We start from the raw sequence: 17,540 nt of genomic DNA, 5'->3' as shown, positions 1-17,540 counted from the left end.
TTATTTACATTATTGTTCTTAAGCAAAGAACCGTTGTTGTGGCATTTGCCACAACACGCAAAGTTGTTGTCTGATGTCTTTCATCACTCCCCTCATAAGCATGTTCATGGATCCTGTGTAACTGTACCTTAAATAACAAGAATTGTCAAGAGCTGGTGAGTGCAGCCATTTTTTGTTCTTTCTTACTATTATTTATTAATTGTATTATTCTTACATTTGAATAAATAAAGTATATATGGATTCTAGACTCCCGATTCTTTAGAATCGGGCTGCCATCTAGTTATCATATAATGTGATTATTTTAAAACAACTCTGTAAATTTAAAATGCGAGTACAATAAAAATAGCTAAAAAAAATAATGCTCTTAAAAGGGAAAATGATCTGATTTCCAGAAGTCATATGGTTGAGTTGATGTCATGGATCACCAGATAACTCTGTCCTGACCCCAGGTACTGTAAGGGAACTGAAGGTACACTAATGAAATTTGCAGACAATGCAAAGCTAGGGAAGATAGGTAACACTACAGAAGAAATTATTCAGATGGATCTAGATAAGCTTGACCAATTGACAGAGACTAATAGAATGGTATTTAACAGGGAGAAATGCAAGATTCTACATCTAGGCAAGAAAAACAAAAATTACATCTATAGAATGGAAGGAATAGAACTGAGCATCAGCACGTGTAAGAAAGATTTGGGTATACAAATAGATCACAAACTGCACATGAGTCAACAGTGTGATGGAGCGGCAAAAAAAGGGAAACACAGTTCTGGGATGTATTAAAAGGAACCTGTCACCATGTACTCACCTACAGGTCGGTCGGATCTGATGGGCGTTGCTGTCTTGGTCCTGTGCCTCCCTTCTTCCTACATCACACACACAGTGTCCCCCGACTAGGGCAGAGTAAAGTACTGCTGTCAAGCTGTGTCAGTCTTCGGTAAGGAAGGGGAGCTCAAACTGTCCCTGGAACTGGGACCCTAACTATCCCTGTTCCGGTGATACTCTTAAAGAAAGGGAGGCCTAAGTCTTTGACCTTACTATGCTCCAGGTAAACAAGACACAAAGACAAAACAGGGATAACAGAAAACCTCTATCATACAAAAGCACTAACTAACAATAGGGAGGAGGATAAGGACAGGGAGGAATAAAATAAATGGGAACAGGGATCAGGAGATAAACCCAGAAGCACTACAGCAAACCACAGGACACTACTACAACAGCTCTACTTCAACCACTTAACTTTAGCACACAGCACAGGAAGATGAATCTTTTACCTGCAGGGACAAGAAGTTCTGACTAGTTTTTATAGGAAGAGGTAATGACCAGATCAGAAGCAGCTGAAATAGAGCTGCATGTTTTTGACAGCACTAAAAGGGTTGTTAACCTCTTCAGCACCAGAGGAAACTAAAACTATTAAACATGGGACACAAATCCCACCATCTCTAAAGAAGACCTGCCATTCATTACCCAGAAAAGTATGCCCGCACAGGAGCGCAATACAGAAGCTGTTACACCCAGTGCTGGTCCCTCACCCGCTCCTGTTCCCGAGGCTGCTCCTGTACCTCTGCGAGGTCCCTGTCTGGATCCTCACTCTCTGTCTGTCCCTTCGTGTCCTGCTGCTTCTCTCTCCCCCACTTCCTGGCATGCTGCCAGCAGGCCTCCAGGAAGAAATCTTAGGTCACGCGCACGCTTACCTCCAGTCTCTTAAAGGGACAGCATGCATTTTAAAAAAATCTCAGTTAACCAATGGCAGCACACTGATTACTACTTCTGGCCCCTCCGTCATAGAGAGGGTGGCGGAGCAATGAATATCTACTCTTGCTATTTCCGGTTCTGTTTCTGTTCTGACTGCGCTGTTATAGCATTCCGTTTTGCACTCTGATTATACTGTTTGTTTCAGCAGAATATCAGTGACCAGTTGTTTGGCTTTCCTAAGATGACACCTGCACCTTTATACTCAAGTGCCATCCCATTCCGCCACTCACCATCCGTACCCCTGGACAACGCTAAAGGTGCCGGAGCCAGCTTCCTCCTATCTGCCCAGAATCAGACTTCCTTCACCAGAGCCAGCTTCATATCTCATACCCAGTATCCGCTGGTCAACTCCACCATCTCTGTTATATCTGTTTACCTGTTTGTCCCGCTGGGGCAGCTGCCACGTGTCCGGGATCTAGCTGGAGGTAGCACCTGTGTCCCCCAGGTATTCCACTCTGGTCTTGTTCGAGGGATCTTACTACGGATACCTGGGGCTCACTAGTTACGCCCCCTTTGGAGCCCCCAAAATGAATGTGAACTTCATCATCTGTGCCTCCACTTCCATTCGTTACAAATTGCTCAGGCCATGGTACCCACTGGATCCCAGAGACCTTCGAATGTGGAGCTTTGCCAAGAGATGACCCATCTAAAGGATCAACAGGATAAGATCATGACTTATCTTCGCAGCTTGTCTACATGCATGGATTCCCTGCTTTCCCCGACTTCAACTGACTCGTCTACCAGCACCCAGGTACCCGCCTGCATGGCAAGTACAGGTCCTTGCCTGGCAGCCCCCACCCGCTTCCATGGTGACCCCACTCATTGTCGGGGTTTCATCAATCAGTGCATGCTGCACTTCAAAATCCTGGGTCATATGTTTGCTTCTGACCGAGCCAAGGTGGGCTTCATAATGTCACACCTTGCCAGAGAGGCCCTCGCCTAGCTGAACCCTCTATGAAAGAGAGAGGGGACCCTCAAGTTAATGATCTCCAGTCTTTCCTAGAAGCATTTCACAGGACCTTCGATGAACCTGGTCATGTTACGTCGACAGTTTCAGCTCTGCTCTGCCTACGTCAAGGAACGCTCATGGTGGCTAAGTATGCTGTTCAGATCCGCACTCTTTCGTCCCAATTATCCTGGAACAATGAGTCCTTGCTGGCTACCTTCTGGGAGGGTTTGTTGGGAAGAATCAAGAATGAGCTGGCGGGATGGGACAGGCCTACCACCCTGGATGACCTGATTTCCCTTGCAAATCGAATAGATTTGCGTTTTCAGGAATGTGCCAAGGAGATCAAACGAGACAAAAGGCCCTACCACTTAGGCTCTACTTCACCTAAGTCGGCTACCTCATCTTCTTCCCCTGAGCTCATGGAGGTTGATCGTGTAAGTTTGGCCAGCAGCCACCAGGAGGCGCTTCGCAAAGAGGGAAGTTGTCTCTACTGCGGTAGTCTTGAACACCTGATTCGTACCTGTCCAAAGAGGTTGGAAAACTCCAGTGCCTAGATTCAGTTGGAGAGGCCACTCTAGGTAGAGAACATTCCACTCCATCTTTGCAAATCTCAGTCACTGTGACCTTGAGAGCAATAGAATTCTCTGAACTCTGATGGATTCTGGAGCCGCAGGGAACTTCATTCAGCAGGCGGTTGTGGATCATTATCGCATACCAGTCCAGTGTCTTCCTAATCCGTTGTGGGTGACCGCCGTAGATGGTAAACTACTGACGGAGCCCGTTGGGTTTCAGACCAAGTCTGTGGAACTCTGGGTAGGTCTAATGTATTCTGAAAGAATCCATTTTTATGTGTATCTAGGTTTGTCTCATCCCTTACTTTTAGGTCTAACATGGCTTCAGATGCATGAACCGGTCCTAAACTGGAGAACAGGAGAGGTTCTGCATTGGGGAGATGCTGCATGGAGCGATGCTTAACCCGGATTCACCCCATTTCACCTTAGGTCCAACCAGTTTCCTTGACAGGGTTACCTTCCTCTTACTGGTCCTTCTCTGATGTTTTTGGGGAAAAAAAGTCTGAGAAACTACCTCCACACAGGTCGTATGACTGTCCGATAGATCTTCTCCCCGGAACATCTCTCCCTCGCGGGGGAGTTTATCCTCTTTCTCAAGCAAAAACTCAGGCAATGTCAGACTACATCCAAGAAAACCTGGCAAGAGGATTTATCTGAAAGTCATCTTCGCCGGCAGGAGCAGGATTCTTCTTTGTGAAGAAAAAGGACGGATCCCTGCGGCCGTGTATCGACTACCGGGGCCTAAACCAGATCACGATAAAAAACAGATCTCCATGACCTCTTATTTCAGAACTGTTTGATTGTCTCTGAGGGGCCAAGATCTTTACCAAATTGGATCTCAGAGGGGCCTACAACCTGATCCGAATCTGAGGAGATGAATGGAATACAGCCTTCAACACCTGTGATGGCCACTGCGAATACCTGGTAATGCCGTTTGGCCTAAGCAATGCACCTCCGGTCTTTCATGAATTTGTTAATGACATTTTCAGGGACCTGCTCTATACTTGTGTCATTGTCTACCTGGACAACATTCTGATCTTCTCTGCAGACTTGGCCTCGCATCGGAGGCAAGTGCGTCTGGTCCTTCAAATACTCAGAGAGAACAGGCTTTATGCCAAATTTGAGAAATGCCTCTTTGAACAATCTTCTTTGCCTTTCCTCGATTACATTGTATCCTCCACAGGATTAAAGATGGATCCAGAGAAGTTGTGTGCCGTCCTCAAGTGACCTCATCCGTCTGGGCTAAAAGCCAAACAACGATTCCTGGGGTTCGCCAGCTACTACCGACAATTCATCCTACACTTTTCCACCCAACTGGCACCCATCCCAGCTTTAACCCAGAAAGGGGTAAACTCCAAGGAATGGTCCTCCGAGGCAGACGAGGCCTTTGTTTCTCTCAAAAAGGCCTACGCTTCCGCACCCGTTCTCCATTGTCCGAATTCCAATGAGCAATTTTTTCTTGAGGTAGACACTTCCTCCATAGGTGCAGGAGCAGTTCTCACCCAGAAATCGTCTACCGGTCGGATGATCTCGTGTGTTTTTTTCCTAAGGTTTTTTTCCCCTGCAGAAAGGAAATATTCCATTGGAGATCAGGAATTGTTGGCTCTCAAATTAGCTTTGCAAGAATGGAGACATCTTCTTGAGGGAGCTCTTCATCAGGTAGTCATATTCACCGATCATAAAAACCTTGCTTATCTCCAATCCACACAGAGGCTGAATCCCCGTCAGGCCCGGCATGCCTTGTTTTTTGCTCGTTTTAACTGTGTCCTTCATTTCCATCCAGTGGACAAAAACTTCAAGGCAGATGCACTCTCCAGAGCCTTTTTGCCTCCTGAGCTGGAAGAAGAACCTCAGCACATTATTGAACCTTCAAGGTTACTTTCAGTTGCCTCTATTGATCTTGCCCTGCTTTCCCCAGGGAAAACTCTCATGACCGCCTCGGAACACAATCGTGTCCTGTGGTGGGGTCATTCTTCCAAGTCAGAAAAAGACTCAGCAACTCATCACCCATTACTACTGGTGGCCTGCCATGGGTAAAGATATCCAGGAGTATGTCGCAACTTGTCCTTCATGTGCCCGTAAAAAGATTGATAAACACCTACCAGCCGGTAGGTTACAGCCTCTTCCGATTCCGTCCGCTCCCTGGCAGCACATTGCGATGGATTTCATCACGGATCTTCCTATTTCTTCCGGCTGTTCAGTGGTATGGGTTGTGGTGGACCGCTTCTCTAAGATGGCTCACTTCATTCTGCTACACAGTCTCCTGTCTGATCCTGATCTTGCAGATCACTTCATTCAGCACATCTTCCTTCTCCATGGATTTCCTTTCCACATCGTGTCCGACAGGGGCGTCCAGTTCACCTCAAAGTTGGGGCAGCACGGTGGCTCAGTGGATAGCACTGCAGCCTTGCAGCGCTGGAGTCCTGGGTCCTGGGTTCAAACCCCACCAAGGACAACATCTGCAAAGAGTTTGTATGTTCTCTCTGTGTTTGTGTGGGTTTCCTCTGGGCACTCTAGTTTCCTCCCACATTCCAAAGACATACTGATAGGGAATTTAGATTGTGAGCCCCATGGGGTACAGCAATGATAATGTGTGCATACTAGGGTTGAGCAAAACGGATCGGTCAATTTCATAAGTCGCTGACTTTTGGCAAAGTTGGGTTTTGTGAAACCCGAGCCTATCCCAGTGTGGGATCGGCCATGCGGTCGGCGATCTTCGCGCCAAAGTCGCGTTTCGTATGACGCTTTAACTGCCATTTTTTCAGCCAATGAACAAGTGTGGGCAGCATGATGACATAGGTCTCGTCTTGCTTTCTGCGGCGTCACAGGGGGTGGGGGTATAAACGCCATCTTACCGTTTTGGATGTAGCGATTTACACAGTCCGAGAAATATAGCAATTTACACTGTCTGAGGAGAGAGAGAGAGAGAGGAAAAAAAAATCCCCATTGACTTGCATTGGGTTTCGTGTTTCGGTAGGCCCCCCGACTTTTCATAATAATCGGCCGATTTCACACGATCCGACTTTTGAGAAAGTCGGGTTTCACAAAACCCGACTCGATCCTAAAAAAATAAAAGTCGCTCAACCCTAGTGCATACTGTTAGTGCTATATAAAAATAAAGATTATTATTATTAAAAGTTCTGGAGAGCGGTGTGTAAACTGGTAAAAATAGAACTGGATTTTTTTTTTCGGCATACCATCCCCAATCCAGTGGGCAAGTGGAGAGGACCAATCAAATCCTGGCCGGATTCCTGTGCCACTTCATCAGCGCACACCACGACGACTGGGTAGAGTTTCTGCCCTGGGCGGAATTCTCCTACAATAACCAAGTGAGTGAATCTTCTGGAAAATCTCCCTTTCAGATTGTGTTTGGACTCCAACCCGGAATTCCTCTTCCTATCTCTGGACCATCTGGCATTCCAGCAGCTTATACCTTTACCGAAAATTTCTCGAAAGTTTGGAGAGATGCCAAGACTGTTTTGGAGAAAGCATTTCAACATATGAAAAGGCATGCGGACAAAAGACGCCTGGATGCTCCCACCTTTAGCCCCAGAGACAAGGTATGGCTCGCCTCCAAGTACATCCATCTAAAGTTGCCTTCCTACAATTTGGGTCCCCAATTCATTGGGCCCTTTGAAGTCTTGAGATAAATCAACCCAGTCTCTTACAAACTGAAATTGCCTACTCCTTTCATGTTTCCCGCCTCAAACCAGTAGTTTTGAGTTCCTTCTTTAAGGACCCAGGTACCACTCCAGATCCTGTCTCTGAGGATGTTTTTGAGGTAAAGCATATCTTGGCCACTAACAAAGCAAGGGGTAAGACCTATTACCTGGTGGACTGGAAGGGATTTGGTCCTGAAGAGAGGTCTTGGGAGCCTAAAGAGAACATTCAGGCCCCTCTCCTTCTTAAAAGATTTCAAACAGGCTTGAAAAAGAGGGGGGTAAAGAGGGGGATACTGTTACACCCGGTTCTGGCCCTGCACCCAGTTCTGGTCCCTCACCCGCTCTTGCTCCCGAGGCTGCTCTTGTACCTCTGCGAGGTCCCTGTCTGGATCCTCGTTCTCTGTCTGTCCCTCGGTGTCCTGCTGCTGCTTCTCTCTCCCCAACTTCCTGGCAGGCTGCCAGCAAGCCTCCAGGGAGAATGCTTAGGTCACGCGCATGCTTACCACCAGTCACTTAAAGGGAGAGAGTGCATTTTTTGAAAATCTTAATTAACCAATGGCAGCACACTGATTACTACTTCTGCCCCCTCCATCATAGAGAGGGTGGCGGAGCAACGAGTATCTACTCTTGCTATTTCTGGTTCTGTTTCAGTTCTGACTGCGCTGTTATAGCATTCCGTTTTGTACTCTGATTATACTGTTTGTTTCCACAGAATATCACTGACCAGTTGTTCGGCTTTCCTAAGACGATACCTGCACCTTTATACTCAAGTGCCATCCCGTTCCACCACTCGCCATCCGTACCCCTGGACAATGCAAAAGGTGCCGGAGCCAGCTTCCTCCCATCTGCCCAGAATCTGACTTCCCTCACCAGAGTCAGCTTCATATCTCATACCACCATCTCTGTTGTATCTGTTTACATGTTTGTCCTGATGGGACAGCTGCCAAGTGTCCAGCATCTAACTGGAGGTAGCACCTGTGTCCCCCAGGTATTCCACTCTGGTCCTGTTCGCTACCCTTATATGCTATGTTGTAGGGGTCACTATCACCATTATGGGTTTCTATGGTGACGGATGTACACTTCCGGGTTACGCCGGATGATTTCCGGTACATGGCACTATATAAGCTGGGCTTTTTGTAACATCTTACCATGCCCCCTGAGGAAGGTGTTTGACCAAAACGCGCGTCGGGGTGGGCACACGGATCCTGGGAGTCTCATATCTTGCACTTTATTGATGAGGTAACTAAGAGCTGCTTACTCTTCTCTATTTTCAGGACTTTGCGATGTTTGGTATGTTACAGGTGGGACTGCATTTGCATATTTCCCATAAGGGATGGGGGCAGTGTTCTGGATCACTGCGTTGAGAAACACGTGATGGTGTCTTCGCAGTGTTGGATGTTTTGATCTCCCCGAGGTCATTCACCCTTATGTTTATAGTCTTTTCACCAGGCACTGCTCCTAATAGCCAGTTTCCTACTCCACACTGATGAGGGGCAAATACCCCGAAACAGCTGTCTGTGGATAGATACCATGTTTTGTCATAAGTGGTTTTCCTTTATTGGATGCTGCCCTTCCCGTGGTTGTTTCCTTCCCGGTGAAATACCTGGCTATTCATTGCTTGCGTTGAGAAACACGTGATGGTGTCTCTGCAGCTTTTCTACATGCATTTGCATATTTCCCATAAGGGATGGGGGCAGTGTTCTGGATTACTGCGTTGAGAAACACGTGATGGTGTCTCCGCGGTGTTGGATGTTTTGATCTCCCGGAGGTCATTCACCCTTATGTTTATAGTCTTTTCACCAGGCACTGCTCCTAATAGCCAGTTTCCTACTCCACACTGATGAGGGGCAAATACCCCAAAACAGCTGTCTGTGGATGGATACCATGTTTTGGCATAGGTGGTTTTCCTTTATTGGATGCTGCCCTTCCCGTGGTTGTTCCTTCCCGGTGAAAGACCTGGCTATTCATTGCTTGCGTTGAGAAACACGTGATGGTGTCTCCGCAGCTTTTCTACATGTATTTGCATATTTCCCATAAGGGATGTGGGCAGTGTTCTGGATCACTGCGTTGAGAAACACGTGATGGTGTCTCCGCGGTTTTGGATGTTTTGATCTCCCCGAGGTCATTCACCCTTATGTTTACAGGTGGGACTAAGACTTTATATTGTATTTTGCATTGTGCATTTTGTGTCCCCCATGTAATATGTATATATATATATATATATATATATATATATATATATATATATATATATATATACACACACATTTTTGTGCCATAGGGAGTGCTAGTCCTGTTTTTTACATATTATTAGCTGCAGGTTTTTTCTCCTTGACTCCGTGCGCCCTTGGTCTGCCTACACGTCTGTGCGGTATTGGTATACACCATGTGGCATTTTACCCTACCTGTTCTCTGTTTTGTCTCTTATTAGCTTCCTGGTTTGTGGCCTCCCCTCTAACACTCTCGCACCCCTCCAATCTATCCTAAACGCTGCTGCCCAGCTAATCCACCTGTCCCCCCGCTATTACCCAGCCTCTCTTCTCTGTCAATCCCTTCACTGGCTCACTATTGCCCAGAGACTCTGTTCAAAATTCTAACCATGGCATATAAAGCCATCCACAACCTGTCACCTCCATACATCTGTGACCTAGTCTCCCAGTACTTACCTGCCCACAACCACCGATCCTCACAAGATATTGTTCTCTACTTCCCTCCCCCCATGCATCCATACCCCTTACTCTGGAAATCTCTCCCCCAACATATCAGACTCTCGCCTACCATGGAAACCTTCAAAAGGAACCAGAAGACCTAGCTCTTCTGACAGGCCTAAAATCTGCAGTATCCATCATTCTACCATACTGCAGATACCATTCTATCATTGCTAGCTCTACCCTCACCTACTGTATCCTCAACCATCCCTTGTAGATTGTGAGCCCTTACTTGCAGGGTCCTCTCTCCTCTTGTAGCAGTTTGTGACCCGTTTTGTTCAAGATTATTGTACTTATTTTTCTTACTATGTATACCCCTTTTCAAAGGTAGACAAAAAGGGAAATGATCCAGCTGGAGGTGGAGGCAGTTCAGACTTTGTGAGACTTTATTAGACAACTAAAGCGATAAATAGTTCTTCAACAAGAAAAATCTTTACATAGCAAACACCTGGCACACCAGTGAGGAGGATCAACGCGTTTCAACTATGAAGTAGATCATGAGTAAGACTTCATAGTTGAAACACGTTGATCCTCCTCACTGGTGTGCCAGGTGTTTGCTATGTAAAGATTTTTCTTGTTGAAGAACTATTTATCGCTTTAGTTGTCTTATATAGTCTCACAAAGTCTGAACTGTCTCCACCTCCAGCTGGATCATTTCCCTTTTTGTCTTCATTTGCTGTGGGCGCTCACCCCGAACCGTGCTGGGCGTTGGCAGGTCTGGGGATTTCGTCTTAAGACCGGTAAGCTGACTACATTCCTTTTTCCTTTTCAAAGGTAACGCGTCAAGGAATAAATGGTGCTGCTATAATAACAACAACAATAATAATAATAATAATAATAATAATAATAAAATATAAGAGACAGAACCATACTTAAAGGGAATCTGTCAGTAGGATCAAACCCTCTAAGCTGTCTATATGTGTATGTAAGTCATAGGAAGCTGAATAAAATGATGCCTTGATGTCTGCGATCTTATGTCTTATTACAAGGAAATCCACATTCCACATATGCTTAATATGTAAATGAGCTGTTAATATCTATTGGTCGTGAAAATCAGCCTTCAGAGATTATTTTAAATTAAAGAGTTACAAGTGTGATGTGTAATGGCTGACAAACTGTTCTCCCGATCTCACTGTAGAGCTGTGTGTGATTATAATTAGCATATTCCCCTGAGGAGCATTGCGGCTTTAAGGGCTCATACTTACCTGCAAGAAACTCGGATGAGTCTCGCACGTCAATACCCAGCACTCAGATCGGAGCATGCAGCCGCATAGCAATACATGCAGCCTCACGCTTCGCTTCTGAGTTGCATGTCAATCTCCGCAAGGAGAAACGATACTTCTTGATTATAACTGACACAGTACAGCATTAGACACCTCTCCAGTTGTCCTCTTATAGAGCTTCAGCTTCTATCTCAGAGGCATCCAGTGTTGCAACACAGGAGAATGGTGAGAGCTGTTGTTGCATGTCAGTTACGTGACTCACAGTGGCAATTCCCTCTTTTTTATTTCAAATAAGCTCTGGAGAACGATGTTTATGCAGATATGAGTTCGGCCCATATATCTAAACAGCTCATTTACATATTCCGAAAATGTAGTTTTCTCTGGAATAAGACATCAGATCACAGATACAATGTTCTTCAGCTTCCTATGACCTACATTCCAATATAGACAGTTTAGAAGGTTTGATTATGCTGGCAGATTCACTTTAATTGGACTTGGGTCCAAAACCCAATGGGTCATAGTAACCTTATGGGCCCCACTAGTATCTAGAGAGTCTGCACCTCTGGTCACTGATTTGGTTTACAATTGCCTTCATTTAAGCTTGTTTCCAATAGTAGCTATAATTAACTTTGCTTAAATGTTTCATTTCAAGCCATCACAGACTCTCATTTATCATTTTTTTATACAGTCCCTGTTCTGAGAGCTCCCAGACTCTTAGCCAGCAACCTGCCACCAAGGAGCCAAAAGTCAAATGGTAAAGAACTAAAGCCTTTCCATTATTGTTTCATGTAATCTCCTGTGCACATATAAAAAGGTCACCAGATCTCTTTTGTCCCTTATACTACATTTCTGTACTGATATGCATGCCTCACACCACCTTTATTATACGGTATGTTTTGGACACTTTAGCTGCCTTGTTAAATATTGTGTAAATAAGGCATTGCTTAGAATGAAATATGATTTGGCAATATATTTTTGGATAAACCTATCAAGGGCTTTGAACTAGTTTTCTGGCATAAAAAAAGTCACTTGCACAAAAGTTTGTATTTTTTTTTATTTTACGCCACTTTTGAAATATACATGGGGTAAATAAGTTGCAACTTATTAAAAAGTTACAATTCCCATTCCAGTAGAGTAAAAATTGGAGAAACAGCTCTAGACAGAAGTGTGTTATGGCTAAAGATTTGCCAAATTTATAAAACATGGCATGATGCTTTGATATATTTGGCTCAAATGACAGCTATGCAGCATCAAACTAAATGGACGACATAAAAAATTCCCTCATAATCAATTTTACCATAGCATGTACTACCTGGAATACTTGTATCAGGGGTTGAGAGCATAGGCTCCAGATAACTGAAGTATGTAACAAATCTTAAAAGGGTTTTCTCATTATCAAAACTTGTCCCCAAAGGCTTTTATAGATATAAAATAACCAACCCTGCAGGTATTCACCCTCCTGGAGTCCAGTGAAAGCTCTCCACCACTGCTTCGATCGCTGTGCTTTAGGTGCAGTGTTGATGTCAATGACTACTGCGCACATCCCCACTGCAACCAATCAATTAGCTCAATGGCTTGTCATTCTCATCAGGAGATCCATTCAGCTCATTGATTAGCTGCAGTGGGGATGTGTGCTTTAGTTATAAAAGACAGCGCTGCAGCCAATGCATAGATATTGGAGGAGCTATGGAGAGCTATCACTAGACCAAAGGAGAGTAAATACTGTGTTTGCTATTTTATATGCATAAAAGTGTTTGGGGACAAGTTTTCTAGTATGGAAAATCTGTTTAACATTTGTAACATACTTCAGTTACCTGGAGTCGAGGCTCTCAACCCTTGATTCAAGTATTCTTTTTTTTATGTCTGTTTTGGTGTTGCTTGATGCTGCATAGCTGTTACTTGAGCTAAATGTATCCAACATCACACAGTGTTTTAAAAATTTGGCACATCTATAGATTTACAGTCATAGCGAAAAGTGTTAGCACCCTTCAATTTGTTCAGGAAAATTAAGGGTTTTTTCCCAGAAAATTATTGCAATTACATGTTTTGCTATACACATGTTTTTTTCCTTTGTGTGTGTGTGTGTGTGTGTGTGTATTGTAACAACACAAAAGAAGCTGAAAAAAAAAGGCAAATTGGACATAATTTCACACAAAACCCCTGAAATGTGCAGGACAAAATTGTTGGCACCCTCCACTTAATATTTGGTTGCATACCCTTTGTAATAAATACTTGCTTCCTATTACCATCACCAAGCTTCTTACACCTCTTAAAAGGAATTTTAGACCACTGTATGCAAACTGCTTTAGATCTCTCTCATATGAAGGGTGCCTTCTCCCAATGAAAAAATATTTAGAATTGAGAGTGCTCAGTGGTTGATACCTTTTAATGGCTAACTGAAAAGATGGTAACAAATTGTAAGATTTCGAGACTACTCAGGTCTCTTCATCAGGCATAGACTAAAAGAAATTCTGGAGAATCACATATTTATGCACAACACATCACAGAAAAAAACAAAAACATGAATAAGACAGGTGACATGAACCAGAATTACCATGAGTTATAAGCAGACAACACATCACAGAAAAAAAAACATGGATAAGACAGGTGACGTGAAGCAGAATTACCATGAGTGATAAACAGTTATGTCCATAAATATTGGACCAGTTCTTAGATAAGGATTGTTTTATTGTCCTCTGTTTGGGGTCTGGTTCTGTTGTGATGACTCCACATGGTCTCAGGGGCAAATTACTTAGTTCCTTAGTTGATGTAAAAAGACATAAATCCATGCGACACATTCATTCCTGCACTAAGACTGTCAAAGGTCATCATCAGTTTATATTCCCATATTCTTGTGTCTCTTTGAGATTTGAAGTTACCTTTTAATACAAGTAATTTCATGTCCATAATGTTATGATTGAGGGACAAAAATGTATTGCCACAGGTAGATCCATTCTTTTTTCTCTTATTGTATGGCGATGAGAGTTCATTCTTGTTCTCAGTTTCTGCCCTGTCTCCCCTACATACAGACCCCCAGTTGGACATTTAGTACAAATAATTAGGTACAACACATTAGAAGTGACGAAGTGACGCAGCTGAAAGTTCCTGGTATCTTGTAGTCCTGATGTGAATTGGGGATCTTTATCTTGTCCATGGTCATTATAAATGGACAGGTTTTACATTTTTTTCTGATTGCAAGGAAAGGTACCTGCAGCTGTTGGAGAGGACAGGGAGCTTTTGACAATGATGCTTCTTAGATTTGGGGGCTGCCTAAAACACAGTAGTGGGGGGTCTGGAAAAATGGATTGTAAGCGGACATCTTTTTGTAGTAAAGGTTGTAATTTCCGTGCAGCTCCCCTTAGCACCTCCAGATTTGAATTGTAGGTGACTACTAGAGGCACCCGATCATTTTCTTCTTTAGCTTTGTAATGTAGCAGGTGATTCCTTGATATTCTGGTGGCTTTTGTAATCTGGTTTTCAATTGTTCTTGGATGGTAGCCCTGATTCAAAAAGGTCTTTCTGAGGCGACCAAGGTGTTCATCCCTATCCATTGGGTTGGAACATATATACGATTGTATCTGATGGCTTGGCTGTAGACAATATGATCCAGATGATTAAAATGTCATCAATGTATCGGTAGTAGGCCAAAGGCCTGATGGGACATGAAAACAAAAAGTCACTTTGAAGCTTGGCCATGAAAAGATTTGCATACTGTGGAGTCATTTTACTTCCCATTGCTGTGCCATTCTCCTGTAGATAGATCTTGTTGTCAAATTCAAAGTAATTGTGGGTGTGGATGAATTTTATAAGTTTCACCACAGAATCCACATCAGTCCCTGCATTTTCCAGGAAGAATTTTCAGGCATTTAATCCATCCTGGTGTGGGATATTGGAGTACAAAGGGATGAAATTGATTAAACTGTTCATGGAATGTCTTTAGCTGTGGCTCAGACTCTGTCCAGATGATTAAAATGTCATCAATGTATCAGTAGTACACAAATCTGGAAATCCAGGAAGACCAATTATTTCATGTGTGGGCACCCTTACTGAGCAGGTATCTGGATGGGTAGAGGGTATTCTTAAACCCCTGGTAAAGGATACACCCAGCTTCATTCAGGACACAACTAACCTATTGAATAAACTATCAGCAATAGGTCCTCTACCAGAAGGAACCATCCTGGCCACCATGGATGTGGTATCTTTGTAATACAATATCCCACACAAGGATGGATTAAATGCCTGCAAATTCTTCCAGGAAAACGCAGGGACTGATGCAGATTCTGTGGTGAAACTTCATCCTCACCCACAATTACTTTGAATTTGACAACAAGATCTGTCTACAGGAGACTGGCACAGCAATGGGAAGTAAAATGGCTCCACAGTATGCAAATCTTTTCATGGCCAAGCTTGAAAGTGACTTTTTGTCCTCGTGTTCCATCAGGCCTCTGGCTTACTACTGCTACATTGATGACATTTTAATCATCTGGATGGAGTCTGTGCCACAGCTAAAGACATTCCATGAACAGTTTAATCAATTTCATCCCACAATCAACTTGACACTCAACTACTCATGTACTGAAATTAACTTTTTGGACACTATCATTAAGCTGCAGAACAATAAAATAGAGACATCCCTGTATCAGAAGCCAATTGACCATCCAACATACCTTAAATGGGACAGTTTCCATCCAAAACACATAAAAAACTCTATTGTCTACAACCAAGCCATCAGATACAATCGTATATGTTCCAACCCAATGGATAGGGATAAACACCTTGATTGCCTCTGAAAGACCTTTTTGAATCAGGGCTACCATCCAAGAACAATTGAAAACCAGATTACAAAAGCCACCAGAATATCAAGGAATCACCTGCCACATTACAAAGCTAAAGAAGAAAATAACCGGGTACCTACAATCCAAATCTGGAGGTACTAAAGGGACCTGCATGGAAATTACAACCTTTACTAGAAAATGATGCTCGCTTGCAATCCATTTTTCCAGATCCCCCACTACTGTGTTTTAGGCAGCCCCCAAATCTAAGAAGCATCATTGTCAAAAGCTCCCTGTCCTCTCCAACAGCTGCAGGTACCTTTCCTTGCAATCAGAAAAAAATGTAAAACCTGTCCATTTATAATGACCACGGACAAGATAAAGATCCCCAATTCACATCAGGACTACAAGATACCAGGTACTTTCAGCTGCATCACTTCTAATGCGGTGTACCTAATTATTTTTACTAAATGTCCAACTGGGGGTCTGTATGTAGTGGAGACAGGGCAGAAACTGAGAACAAGAATGAACTCTCATCGACATACAATAAGAGAAAAAAGAATGGATCTACCTGTGGCAATACATTTTTGTCTCCCCAATCATAACTTTATGGACATGAAATTACTTGTATTAAAAGGTAACTTCAAATCTCAAAGAGACAGAAGAATATGGGAATATAAACTGATGATGACCTTTGACAGTCTTAGTGCAGGAATGAATGTGTCGCATGGATTTATGTCTTTTTACATCAACTAAGGAACTAAGTAATTTGCCCCTGAGACCATGTGGAGTCATCACAACAGAACCAGACCCCAATCAGAGGACAATAAAACAATCCTTATCTAAGATCTGGTCCAATATTTATGGACATAACTGTTTATCACTCATGGTAATTCTTCTTCATGTCAGCTGTCTTATCTTTTTTTTCTGTGATGTGTTGTGCCTAAATATATGATTCTCCAGAATTTATTTTAGTCTATGCCTGATCAAGAGACCTGAGTAGTCTCAAAAGCTTGCAATTTGTTACCATCTTTTCAGTTAGCCATTAAAAGGTATCAACCACTGAGGACTCTCAATTCTAAATATTTTTCTATCTACTGGCTAACACGATACCAAGATATATATCTTTCCTTTATTCTCCCAATAACAATTTTAAGATCTCCCCACAGGTGTTCAATGGGGTTTAGATCAGTACTAATTGCTGGCCACTTCAAGAACTTTCCAGTGTTTTGTTTCCATTCATATCTGGGTGCTTATTGTAGTATATTTGTGGTCATTATTCTGCTGGAAGAATCATGGCCTGGGATGCAAATCCAGATTTCTGACACTGCACACTATATTGCTACCCAAAATCCTTTAAGAATCTTCAGATTTCATGTCACCCAATTAGTCAAGGCACCCAATTCCAGAGGCAGGAAAACAACTTCAAAACATCTTTGAACCTCCACCATGTTTGACTGCAGGTATTGTACTCCTTCTGTTTTTGGTAAGCAGTAGAATGATGTGCTTTATCAAAAAGCTCTATTTTGTTTCTCATCTGTAAAAAAAAAAAATGCTTTCCCAGAAGGATTTTGGTCTGCTCGCATTCATTTTGGCAAACTTCAGTCTAGTTTTGTTATGTGTCTGTGGCAGCAGTGGGGTCCTCCTGAGTCTCCTACCATAGTGTTTGATTTAATTCAAATGTCGATGGATAGTTTGTGCTGACACTGATACACCTTGAGCTTGCAGGACAGCTTGAATTTCTTTGGCACTAGATTAGGTCTGTGTTGTGAACTCTGTTTCCGGGCTCCCTCCTGTGGTCATGAGTGGTACTGTGTGAGTTCTCTCTTTGGGCTCCTCCTGGTGGCTCTTTTTGTTATTTTGCAGGTTTCTGGCAGGATCAGCTGTCTCGTCATCTGC

The 17,540-nt window shown here is 43.4% G+C and overlaps 1 protein-coding gene across 2 annotated transcripts in view; it reads left to right on the top strand.

Annotated features, from left to right (window-relative positions):
* LOC143815892 (transcription elongation factor A protein 3-like) overlaps positions 1 to 17,540 on the top strand; it is a 531,124-nt gene that overhangs the window by 57,895 nt on the left and 455,689 nt on the right. For both annotated transcript variants that reach the window (XM_077295629.1, XM_077295627.1), the window contains exon 6: positions 11,558 to 11,623. In XM_077295629.1, coding sequence (XP_077151744.1) covers positions 11,558 to 11,623 — 66 coding nt within the window. The remainder of the gene's footprint in view (positions 1 to 11,557; positions 11,624 to 17,540) is intronic.

The sequence above is a fragment of the Ranitomeya variabilis genome, chromosome 3 (assembly GCF_051348905.1).
Source record: "Ranitomeya variabilis isolate aRanVar5 chromosome 3, aRanVar5.hap1, whole genome shotgun sequence".
Classification (NCBI taxonomy): domain Eukaryota; kingdom Metazoa; phylum Chordata; class Amphibia; order Anura; family Dendrobatidae; genus Ranitomeya; species Ranitomeya variabilis.
This window is presented reverse-complemented; position numbering and strand designations above follow the sequence as displayed.